General features: G+C 40.6%; 1 protein-coding gene across 8 annotated transcripts in view; it reads left to right on the top strand.

The window, feature by feature from the left end:
* Positions 1-13,183, top strand: part of GAB1 (GRB2 associated binding protein 1) — a 122,534-nt gene that overhangs the window by 38,286 nt on the left and 71,065 nt on the right. For 2 of the 8 annotated variants that reach the window (XM_060654084.3, XM_060654083.3), the window contains one exon: positions 451-551. The exons of the other annotated variants lie outside the window; for them this stretch is intronic. In XM_060654084.3, the coding sequence (XP_060510067.1) occupies positions 546-551 (6 nt within the window). In that variant the 5' untranslated portion in view covers positions 451-545. The remainder of the gene's footprint in view (positions 1-450; positions 552-13,183) is intronic. 8 annotated transcript variants of the gene reach the window in all.

The raw sequence follows: 13,183 nt of genomic DNA on the forward strand, positions 1-13,183 counted from the left end.
TTCATATCACAGAAAAACCAAAGATTAGCACCACTAAAAAAGAATTAAAGATATACATTGAATGCTTCTCAGATTAAAAAGAATAGAGCAACTCACTAGGATATGGCTAGATTTCTGGCACAGGCTTGTGAAGCTGTATGGGCTTCATATTAGACTATTTTAAGTGCACATATCTAAAAATAAACAGTGAAGAATATTTAAAGTAATAATAATTTGGCTTTTTCAAAATGACTTGCTTTTTACATCTAGATAATCATGATAATGGCCTACCTGATGAGATATTTCTACTGTAGGTTCTGTTTTATAAGGGTATTTTGTATCTTACTAAGAATTCTCACATAAAGGTAAGAACTCCAAATTAAATATTAGCCGCTTGTGGTTATTTTAAGACTCCTCTCAATAACCAAGAGAATTTGGTTCTCACACTTTGTACCTTTTGATTACAAACAGCTTTAAACAGGTTTATGTTGTACTTCATCAAAGATTATAGAGGATCGGCAGACTGAGACGCTTTGGGACTGAAATTGGGCAATTCAGAGTTTCTCATGCATGTAAGCCGCCTTTTGTTTTGATCCCTATCATTCTGAGTCTGTATTTCTTAAGATTCTGCTGGAAGGACTGTCCTGAGTGAGGACACCAGAGAAAATAGCAGGGTACTGAGCCACTGGGGCCACACGATACCTGCTGTTTGAGGTAGGGTAAAATCCAGCTGGCAGACTTTTGTCAGAACTTTTCTGCTGAGAGTGTCCTATTTAGATTCAGATGGTTCTTTCTTGTTTTTGGTTGGGTTTAAGCACAATACAGTCATGAACTTATACACAGTTAATGTTTCTGAAAAATTGTAGGTAAGTCCATTTTTAATAAACTGGTTGAACTTGCCAATTTATCCTAATGTTCTTGTCCCCTGTTTCCATTAAAAGAACAGTGATTATAACCATGCTCTGATTTATTTCTTTATATAAGCTGGGGGTTTTTTTTTGTTGTTTTTAATATTCTTAAACTGGGCACCTTGATTCTCAGTGAAAACACTTTGAATCATGCATGTTGGTGATTTCTTAAAAATTCATAACCAAAACCTACCATTCTGCTTTAGTACTTGAAATCCCTTGGCAGGGAGACATTTTTCTCAAAACACATCTTTTGAAGGACCTCACAAAGTTCATTATTTTGGCAAGAAGTCCTTTCTGAACTTTGAATCATTGTAATAGTATGCTATTTATGTAAAGAGTGGATTCCGACTTGAATAACTGTAGAGTCCTGGCAGACGTGAACATGTCAGATGTCTTGGCACAGTTTGGGGCAGAAGGGGACTTTCCCATTTCTTTATGTAATCCACAATCATAATATGTGGGAGTTTTATGAAATTTCTTCCGTTATACTGAAATGCTTAGCTTTTCATACCATACATGCTGCTCAGTGAGAAAAGGCTCTGTGTATGTATGCATATATTTAAATGAAATGAAAAAGAAAAATGAAATCCAAGAAATTCCTTAAGTTTGCAGTGGTGATTATTTTTAGACTATGTTCATGTGTTAAAAGATCTCTTTTAAATCAGTTGATTGGAACTTGGAACAGAACTTCCCATAGAAACAATAGTATAGTATGTGTGCTGGTAAATTTTCCAGATGAGGCCTCACAGCTTATTTAACCCATCATATGCTAACATGCTTTGCACTACAAGGGACAGTGATATATAGCTTATCAAAACACTGTTGAATGGTATTCAAACTGCAACCTATTTCAGTGCTAGAAATTAAAATTGAAAATTTTTTAAATAAATAATAAATGTTATTTCTATGAAAAGATGGGTCTGCCAGAAAGTAACTTAAAGAGACTTGGTGATGTGGTAGATGAGCCCCAGACCAACCTAAAGATATAACATTTGCTAGTTTGGGCATCTTGGACAAGTAAATGAACCTCTCGAACCTCAGTTTCTTCAAATGTTGTCATTGTGAGGGTCGGAGCAAAAAGTGCACACGATGGCGATCTGTAATCTGTACAGCTCTTTACAAATATACAGTGTAAGTTCTGGTTCTTTCCTTGAAAGAAAATGAAAATGCTATGACCTGATCTTCCTTTTCCTTGGCATAGGTGTAGTGGTAGAACTCTTTATGCCTAACAATAATTAGTAAGGTCCCATTTAGCTCACAGACAAAATAAATACATACTATTTTGGCCCACTTGGAAAACAGTAACATTTGCTTTTTTGAGACTAATGAACTCCCACCATAACCTCTCTCTCTCTCTCTCTCCCTCCCTCCCCCTTTCCCTCCCCCCCCCCCCCCCCCAAAGGTAAATCTCTCCTGTTCTTTTCTTGTCAGAGTATCCCATTCTTTATCGCCTTCTCAAGTTTCACACCAGGGCATTCCAGGCTGGCCCTTCCAGTGGCCTGGCCTCTCTCTGACCTGTACCTCTGGCCTCAAACCAGCACCGCACTGCCCGAAGACCCTGTAGTTGGCCAGCTCTGACTGGGGCCCTCTTCTGCTTAGGGTCTCACTGGGTACCAACCAGAGGCCTTGCTGGGGGACCGTGGCCTTGCTATAGTACTGCTGGTGTGACAGGTCCAGTCTTGAACCCTGATGCCAGGAATAAGGCTAGAAGTGCTTGGGCCTAATCTCCCAGACCTAGGAGATTTTCTGGTAGAAGTGGTACCAGGAAAGGAAATGGGGACTCTGGCCATCACACAGCAAAGCTTTCCCATTCCCTGCCTGAGGAAGGATGGGCATGGGGATTACTTGCGTACTTGTAAGAGTCACATTAACACACCAGACAAAGAGGCAAATTGAAAGGGGGGCTGATTAAAGTATTATTTTGGGGGTCAAAGTTATAAATTTAAGATGCAACAAAATAATATTTAATACTAGAAGAAGTATTAGAGATCAGGAAATGCAACGAATTCATTTTAGAGTAGAGGAATCTTAAGCTGGACAGGTTAACTGATTTCCAGGTCTGTCGTGCCTTCCAATCTTAAAGGCTTTCATGGGACATTTTTAAGACACTGACATCTGGTCCCCACTACGCCTCTGTTCTCTGTATGAGGTTGGCACTGATTTTGTACAGCTGTGTACTGGGACCGTAGGATTTGCCTAACAGTTTACAAAGATCAGAAGGGAACCAGAAATGGTATATCAGGCTACCCACCTCCTTCCCTTCCCCCACCACAGTGAGAATTAGTAATATTTATTAAGCAAGGCATTTTGTAGAGGTTGGAGAAACCAGAATCTTACCAGAAATCAGAACTTACAATACCGTATTATCTTACATCATTAGAGGGAGCGAATTCTGGACCATGTGGCACTCACTGAATTAGATATTAGCGCTCTGGGTTCTAGTTTTATTTCTTCCATTGCTTCTCATTAAGACTTAGAAATGGTTTCATTCTTGGACCATAAAATGAGATTCAGTTCTGAAGTTCTTGTATCTCATACCTTTTGTGAGTCACAGTCTCATGATACTTTCTTATTTTAGTCATCAGTCTCTTGAACCCTATTATTTGTTTCAAGAAATTTTTAGCCAGGATGTAGACACTAATTAAATTATATGCTGATGTGATAGGCAGCTTAACAATTTATTGAACCACAGGCTGGAAAAAGTCTGGGAATGTATAATGGTCCATAGCTTCAATTTTAAGGCAGAACTAGATCCCAAACCTATGCAAAATAATTTGGGTTGTTATATATACCTCATTAGCTTTATAAAATAGAATATACCTGCTTTTGAGTATTCACAGACTTAGAAAGTAAACTAGAGAATAATTATTATAAAATAATATTTTATAATATTATTTTACAAAGGGATTTGACCACAGAATTCTTTTCAGTAGTGAGTCCTTGTGCATGTAAAATATAACATGATTTGCAGAAGCTTAGTTTATGTGCATCAGAAATACATGGTTGTTGGGGCGCCTGGGTGGCGCAGTCGGTTAAGGGTCTGACTTCAGCCAGGTCACGATCTCACGGTCCGTGAGTTCGAGCCCCGCGTCAGGCTCTGGGCTGATGGCTCGGAGCCTATTTCCGATTCTGTGTCTCCCTCTCTCTCTGCCCCTCCCCCGTTCATGCTCTGTCTCTCTCTGTCCCAAAAATAAATAAAAAAAAACGTTGAAAAAAAAAATTAAAAAAAAAAAAAGAAATACATGGTTGTTTATATTTACGATGCATAGTTGTCTGCATAGTGCTGAGCATGTGCATGCCAAATGTGCTTTCTGGGAATTTTCTATGGTTTGAGAGGCTTTTTTGCTGTTACGTTGGAACTTTACACACCTTTCTTCCCTCACTCTTCGTGTTCCTCCCAGTCATTCAGGCAGCGTTTGTTTGTGAAGCAATTAGCTCAATATGGACAGCATCTCTGGTTGTCGGATGAATTGCCCAGTTAGGAGATGAACTTCTGCCTGGGGAGGTTGGATGCTTTCTGTAATGGCAGGAGCACGGACCGTGTACAAACAGGTTTAGGGTCACTAGCATTAAGCAAGATACTTAACCCTCAGAATCTCAGTTTTTCATTGGTAAAATGGGAATAATAATTATAGTAATAATAGTAATAATAATGTTGATACGACATCATAGATGAGAATGTTTATCTTTTCCGAAGGAGACACTCTGCCTTTCCCCTCCAATCCAGGGAGCAGCCGGAAAGCAGGAACAAAATAGTAGCCCTGGGAGTAATAGCTTCTAAGGCCAGCCTCAGGTTTAGGCAAGCAGGGCTGCTGGTACTAGCAGGATTCAGTGTGAAATCGATAGCCTAGTGTGTTGGTTAAACCCTTGGCCTTCAGAGCAGAGCCTGGGTTCTACTGGACTAGCTCTGTGATCTTGGAAAAGTCACTTATCTGTCACTTAAACTAAAGTGACTAAAAGTCACTTAACTGTCAAGATCAGTTTCTTGATCTGTAAACTGAGGATAATAACACCTGTTTCATCATGTTGGGAGATCACGAGTGTTAATCTGTGTACAAGGCTCAGAACAGTTCCTGGCATATGATAAGTCTTTGTGTTTGCTTCAGTCTGTTGCAGTGAAAATCTTTTTTTGTTAGAGTTTAATGCAAACTTTAAAAACATTGCGTGGAATGACTACATGCTTTATAAAGATAACCGATATTTTCTATTGAGGAAGCTGTTCTTTCCGAACAGTGCTGGGCCAGGAGATACATTTGCTCTTAGAAGTCTGCATCAGCCTTTCATCTCTTCCTCTCTCCCTGCATGTCCACTCTGTACAGCTTTTGTTATTAATGTGGAGCAGTTGAAGTCACTGACTTGGGTGCAGGCCAGACCAGTGTTTCTGTGGGCATATATTACTTTCCTAGACTCTGGCAGGAGCAGGATGATGGAAGTCAGAGGTATGGGGAAGCTGTCGTTTTAGGCAGCCCACATAAAAGGTGTGTTTGCTGTCTTCGTCACATTGATGCTGATAGATCAGAATCTTATTTAGTGTATGTAATTTTTTTTTTTTTGTCTTACCCTACAGTCTATCTCTTTGAGCTGTCATTTTGCTTGTTCTCTGCCTGGACAGACTAATGCTGTTTTGTTATGCGTCTCTCTCCATTGTTGTTTCATTGTTGAAAATCTTCTCTTCAGTTAACTAAATATTTATTTAAGACAGGTAAAATTTCTCCATAAAGCTGTGTATTTGTATTTGTGTAGGATTTTATATATCCTATATAGGATATATATGACATTTGGGAATTATACAGTCTATATTGTCTTCTTTTTTTTCCTCTGTAAATAAAATAATCCTGTGGGGAAATATTTATCGAAATAGCAAGTGAAAGTGTGTTTCCCTCAGGAATAATGTAATTTGAGAACACATTTTTATTTTCAGCTCTGCTTTTGTGTTTGAGGCTGGGGAGACTTATGTTTTTGTTTTAGAAACGTGATGGAATTTTATCAGACATTTTCCTGAAACTCCCTCCCTTCACCTTTTCCTGAAATATTTCTTTCAAAGTCCTGGTTTCCTTTGTTCCGAGCCTCCATCGTTTAAAAAGTAAAGGAGTTTGGTTAGTTTAGGCCTTTTTGGTGATACCCTTGGCTTTACAAAAGAAGAGACTTTCTGAGAACAGCACTTGGAGGATCATATGACCATTAGAGTGAAACTTGGGGCAGTGATTTGTTAGCTTGAGCCGTTAAGATTTTTTTTTTTCATTATCTACAAACAGATAGGTTGCCCCAGATCCTGTTGTGCCTTGTGACTTGGGGTAGGAGATCCCTTCTCCAATCTTAGACTTTATTCTAACTTCTGTTTCCAACTTGTGGGGATTTTCTATGGTTTTAGTAACTCCCATTATGAAATAGAAACTGATTTCTAGTTGATTTTAGCTACCGCTGCATTGTGACGTGTGTATTTCTTTTTAATTTGACAGTTGTTTTCTCAATTTGAAAACAGTAATTGTGAATTAGAATTCCTGGAAATATTATTCTTCCATAATGACATGTCACAGATGTTTCAGTGCTACACACACTCCTCACACCATTTTTAATGTCGATTTAGTGGAGCTGAAGTGTGGAGAATAGCTGTGTGTTGTAATGAGTCTGGACCCTCTCCCCAGTGGCTCTTTCTCCGTATGTTATGGTTCTTCCTGAAATGTCCACTGTTGGAACATTGAGATTTGGTGTGTTTAGTATGAGTTTCCGAGATGTTTATATAGAGAGATTTGGACATAAAATAACTTGCACTATTCCCCAGACCACATTCTATATCCACTTACAGAACACAATGAAAGGAGAAGCCTGTGCCTTTAGTGTTGTGATATTCTTTATATAGTCCAGCTCTTTTAAAAATGTGTACTTTTATGTTACATTCTAGAAGATATTGAAAATGCTGAGAAGAAAATAAAAACCACTTGTAATTTTACCACTCAGAGAAAAACTGCTATTAAAATGTAGAGGTATTTACTTCCAGACTAATTTTCTATGTATATTTATATAGATCCATAGTCATTCTTCTATAAGAATGTCTACATACGTTTTTGAAAACTGCTTTTTTTTTTTTTTTTTTTGGCATAGCAGTATATGTGAGAACATTTTCCAATCCCAAAATATTCTTTTAAAATAAGATTTTATTTTTTTATCTTTTAAAAATTAAAAAAAATATATTGATTGATTTGAGAGAGAGAGAGAGAGAGAGAGAGAGAGAGAGAGAGAACAAGCGGGGGAGGGGCAGACAGGCAGAGACAGAATCCCAAGCAGGTTCTGCACCATGCACAGAGTCTGATGCAGGGCTCAAACTCATGAACCTTGAGATCATGACCTGAGCCAATATTAAGAGTCGGATGCTTAATCGACTGCACCACCCAGGTGCCCCTGAAAATATGATTTTAAATGGCTGTATAATTTCGCATCCATTTGGCTCTGGAAATACTTAAAAATGTGCCAAATTAAAAAGTCTGTTTTGAGGGTAAGGTTCTTCCTATTTTTAAATAATTGGTTTAAAAAGTAACTGAGAACATGTTAATTTTTTTGCCTTTACTCAAGATAGACTTATTTATTCTTCACTGCATTTCTGTAACAAAACATTTTCTTTTAACTACATAATCCTTAGTACGGTAACAATTAATTGTAATAATTAATTTTTAATTAGCCTTTTATAGCTGATTAAACATGTGAGGTTTTCAAAACTTATCCTATTAAAAATCACACTGTTTTGAAATAGCTCTTGCCTTCAAATTTGAAATAAGGTTAACATTTCTTGGAACTGAATTTTGGTTTCATCTACCATGAACAGTTGGTGCCATTGGCTATGCTTTAATTTTAGGGTGGATTTGACTTTCCTTGAGCCTCTAGGCTGTACAGAACAGGAAAGGCCATGTGGTCGGGGAAATGGAGCCAGATGGTCCCCAAATGAGTGCCAGGCCCCCAGCAGAGACGGATGCTACACCTGGCAGAGTAGGGTCAACGGCACATGTCGGTGGCATTTCTCACCCTTTCCTGGAGAGAAGAAAATCTTCCCCTCTGCTGGTATACTTTGAAACCACTATGCAGGCTCCGTTCAGCCTGGTATAGCAGGTGTCCAGGCAGTTAACTTCTAATGGGCAGTGGAGGAGGAGGTGGTGGCCTTAGCCGGGACCAAGTTGGCAGCCCCCATGGCCGTCTCATCAAATCTGCACTCTGGCATTCTCAGAGTCTTTCAAAAGAATCTGGGTACGTTATTAAACTTGTGTCATTTTGGTTTACTTGGCTCTTTAAGGGGAATAGTAACTAAACCAAATGGAGCTGTCAGCGGATCTTAGTGGTGCTTTTCGGTTTGGAAACTGAAACTTGCAGTCACAGAGCCATCTCTAAATATCACCCTAGAATTGACTACCGTGGCTTGTCCTTGACACAAGGGAGCTGATTTGTGGAAAAGTGTATGTTTGAGAGTCACGTCCCCAAGTTTGTATATCTGGGCAGCTACTTATGACTTTGGGTGTATTTCTTAATGCTGTCTGAACTTTGTCTATAAACATGATCATCATAATAATTGCTTTCAGGATAAATGAGAGCTTATGTTAGTGCATGCCACAGAATAAGCTTTCACTTGGTATTAGTTCCTGTGATGGTGGCAAATTCGTGCAGTCATCTGACCAGTGTGTGGGTTTGTGATTGATCATTCCATAGCCGTGCAACAAAGGCATTTCCCCTTCAGAATACGATCTCATATGCTGAGCTAAACCTGAAAATGCAAAGCTTTATAAAAAGATGAGCCAGAATATGGTGGCTTAATAGGCTAAGAGGTTTGGGGGGCTTTTTCCTTCTTATTCTGTCTTAGAATAGTCCAGATGGTCCGTACTGCTCCAGGACTAGTTAACGGTTCTTCACTAGATAGATTTCTGCCATCTTGTTTCTCTGCCATCCCAAGGATATTGCCCCATCTTCACAGTCAAAGATGACTCACCATGATCTCCTTTCAGCCCCAGAGAAGGGGGCTGATCTAGAAGTTGTACAGATCATTTTCACTTATATCCTGTTAGCCAGAACAGAGTCACATGACCACAGCTAGCTGTAAAGGAGGCTGGAAAACATCATCTTTAGCAAGTCAGCCTCCCCGTGAAAGCTTCTGTTATTGTAGAACAGGGGTCAGCAAACAATGACCTGAGTGTCAGATCAGCCAGCTACCTGTCATTGTAAATAAAATTGTGTTGGAACACAGCCACTCCCATCTGTTCATGAATTGTCTATTGCTGCTTTCACACTACAATGAAAGAGTTGAATAGTTGTGCCAGAGACCATATTGCCTGCACAGCCTAAGGAAGTTATTATCTAGCCCTTTATAGAAGAAGTTTGCTGGCTTACTATCGAAAAACAGTGTTACTGAATGATCTATCTCAGTTGCTAACTCAGAAAACAGGTAAGCCCTGGCACACTGCCCCAGCCAACTGCTCATTCTCTGGGGAATCCCGAAGGGGGTTGGGCAAATAGAAAGCATAGAATCTGGCTGGGCTTGTCAACACTGGCGAAGAAAATCGGATAAACGTTGCAAGAGAAGCCAATAACTCATGAGTTGAGGGTTTGGAAAAGCAAAAAGAGAAATTTATTTTGGTTGCCGGCAGATTCAGTCCTTAACAGTCAACCTCTCTGCCCATAAGATAGATACCTAGAGGTTTGTAGGGAAAGGTTCAGGGGGTATGTGTGAGAGAGCAGGCAGGGAGCACTGTGATCATGGGTGGGGGTCAGTATGTGTTCAGCTCATGATCATGGACAGAAAGGGATGTGTGGGTTGTTGTCTTCTAGGCATTACGTTGCTATCAGGGCTTTTCTGGACTGGTGGTTGAAATCTTCCACCAATTGTCAATGCCTCAGGAAAGTGTCATAAGAAATAGTTGGTGTCTATAGTTGAACAAGAGGGCTCTCTGACAAGAGAAATGAACATAAGAGGAGCAACTGGTAGTCTCTACCCACAGGAAGAGGCCTGGTAAGCAGGATGAGTCACTGCCTTAGAAATTCAGAGTCAGGACTTTCTGCTTACGAAGTCTAGTGACCCATAGAGCAGAGAGTTGGTATGCAACTGACTGTTGAAGAAGCACTATTTAAGGAAAGATTTCAGGAGCTAAGCATAAAGTGATCTGGTAGAAGTAGACGAGGAGGGTACAGAAGTGAACTTCCATCTTTAAAGTAGAGCATGATAGCCCTTTCCCCCACGCTTCCTGCAGACCACTTCTCCATCTTGCATGTGGCTTTGCTGTATTTCCACGGCCAGGGCTGTAGGTCCAGTGTTCTTTCCCCACTGTCTTGTCACTGGTCTCCCGGCGCCTCAGCCTCTTCTATATCCTGCAAGGTAACCTTGTAAGTGTGGCTCTTAGGCTGCTCCCCTTTAAAGGATTTCCAGTAGATCCCATGACCTACTCAATAAAGGCCCAGTCCCTTGGGTTGTCTCTCCAGGTCTTCCCATACTTTGGCCCTAATCTTAATTTCCTGTCCTGCTTTTCTTCACAGCTTTCCACTACGGGCTATAGCCTCAGAGAAACACCTCACACCCACTCTGCACTTTGCTGTCTCTGCTGTCTTTGTGTACTTCCTCTGGTTGTCTCCTTAGCTTCACTCCATTGAAAGACTTTGGAGACCTAGAGACTGTGGCTCACACCCAGTAGGCACATTTACAGCTGAAGCAGATGAGGGCACTGACTTCTGTTACCTCCCACGTTTCTATTTCCCTTTCTAGCTGGGCCCCCTTCTCCCAACCTTGGTTCCTCCTTGAATGCCTTGTTTCTATCTCTTGTGGTGCTCACTGCTTTTCTGTGTGGTGTTAAGAGTTACTCTGTGTGTATTTCTAGTTTTGCAGAGCCTGCAACATCTCTGTGGCCAGGTTCAGAACTCACTGCGCTGTGCAGTCTTCGCTTTCATCCGGGACAGGTTGGTCAGTGTCACGGTGATGCTGTTTATAGACAGTGCCGTCTGCAAATTTAGGTGCAAATGAAAACAGAGCTCTGACAATTGTGTTCAAAATGAGTGCCACTTAAGATCTTAAAAACCCAAAGCCATTTTTAACTAGTTTTTGGTGAAAGAACGCAGTATTTTTGAAGTGTTTTCTTAAGACCTGAAGGGGTATTTGAATGCAGTCATATTTGGAAGTTTTAAACAGTTCCTTGGAAAGCCAAGGCTTAGCCAAAATGAGACCGTGCTTTTGTGAGGCATAAGGGAGGAGCATGTGGGCGGAATCCCTGAGTGCAGATGGGCCACCTGCAGCAAAGCCAAGTAGGCCACTCCTGGTGCAGGATTGGGGCATTTTTTCAGCTGCGCTGCCAGGGACATACCTTACCACAGAGAAGACCCCTCTAAAATCACGCCTGTAATACTCACAGAAAGTAGTATTTTCACAACTTCGTCTTTCCACAGTGGGTAATCAAAAGAGCTTTTATTTTTATAGGAATGATTGGCACTATGGAGTGCCAACTCTCTTTTCTTCCTCGGTCTTTTTCACCCAGCCTAGAATGAGGAGGCCCATCTAAATCACGAAACACTTGCTTATGCCGGCCAAGAACTCATACTGTTCGCTCATCTCCTGTTAATTAAAACCTAGTGAGGCTGGCGCCAGGGTTGGGAAGCAGATGGATAAGGATGAATTTTCAGTGTGTATTCGGACCTTGTGAAGGATTGGAAGGAAGGATACGACCTAGACAAAGTGGCAGGGCTTCCCCTGTAAGCCCAGGAGCTGATCCTGGAGGCATAAATACACAGTGCTCACAGCCCCTCTGACAGAGGCAGGAAGAGGCGCAAAGAAGGGTTTTCTTTTCTTAGAGTCTCTGCATTTTGCAATTATTAGAATGTAAGGCAATTTATTCTGGAATTTTCACACAAGCTTGAGTTAGGGTAAAAAATCATTACCATTACAAGAAAGTCACGGCTTTACCTCTGTCTCGTAGCACTCTGCTTTTACTTACTGTTCTGTGTCCGTGTCTGATACAGACTCAACAAACAGTGTTCAGTACATATTTATTGAATGAATAAATAAATGGACTCTGGCACTTAATTGTAAGAGCTTTCTGGAAGATTAAATGGATTGTTAAAAAAAAAATGGTTTTTTTAAGGCGTGAAATATAAAGACAAAGTCCCCCTTGTCCCTTCACCCTGTCAGACCTCTCTAATACATAGATTTCTGGCAAATCTTCTGGTTTGAGTTCAAAAAGTTTGGAAGAAGTGAAGGTTGAAGGTGTGTGGCCTCATATTACTGAAAGGAAACCCCAGTGTTGTATAAGTGTTTCATGGGCCCTTTCATAACAAACACAATATTAAACACAGCCAAAAAAAGTTTGTTTTGAATTAATCCTGTGTCTTAACAGCATTGAACTGAGGTGTACAGACTTAGGCTTTGCGTGTAACATGATAGAGTTTTGGAAATGGAGTAAAAAGTTTCAACCAGAAGTTTCAACTTGGCCTGCTGTCTGATTCCTTTGAAGTTTCGGGGTTTTATACAAATTTAGATCTTTAGCATAGTAAATTAAAGGCATTTATGAACAAGCCAAAAATAATTTTTATTCCTCCTTTTTGAGCTCATAATGTTTCTGCTCTAGGTATATGAGAGATAACACGGAAGAAAAATCTCAGAGTGAGATACTTGCACAGTGATCATTAGTAGTTTCCTTTTAAGGAACACTGTAGTGTGGTTGGGCATCTGAACTTTGCATCATACAGATCTGCAGTTGACCACTGTACCATCCTTCCTATTCTTTTCCCTTGGAAAAGCACTCACCCCTCAAGTCTGTTTCTTCAGCTGGGAAATGGGAATAATAACAGTACTTTCCTCAGAGGCGTGTTAATGAGATAATTCACGTAAAGCACTTAGAACAGAGCTACATACAGTGTTTGCATCAATTATGAGAAAGCCTGTGCTGCTGGAACAAAGAGCCCCAAACTATAATGAATTAAAGGAGATAGGACTTTATTTATTGCTCACGTAACAAAGTAAGCCTTCCAGGCTTTGCGAAACAGTCATGCCCCTTGTGGAAGTTCAGGGAGCCAGGTTCCTTCTGCCTTGTTACTCCCCCCTCAACATTGCAGAATCCATCTATGTGGTTAAGGCAAGGTCATGGGCATGTCTGTGTCCTAGATTGAGGTTGGGGTGGGGGGAGATTGTGAAGACATCGTGTTCAGTGCCCTTAGACCCACACCCTGAACTGGTACACATCCCTGCCAGTCACTCCACTGGGGAGAATTATGTCACCTGGCCACATGTGGCTACTAGGGAGCCTAAGTGTCACTACTAGCTGGGACAGCCCTGTACC

The sequence above is a fragment of the Panthera onca genome, chromosome B1 (assembly GCF_046562875.1).
Source record: "Panthera onca isolate mPanOnc1 chromosome B1, mPanOnc1 haplotype 2, whole genome shotgun sequence".
NCBI classification, from domain to species: Eukaryota; Metazoa; Chordata; class Mammalia; order Carnivora; family Felidae; genus Panthera; species Panthera onca.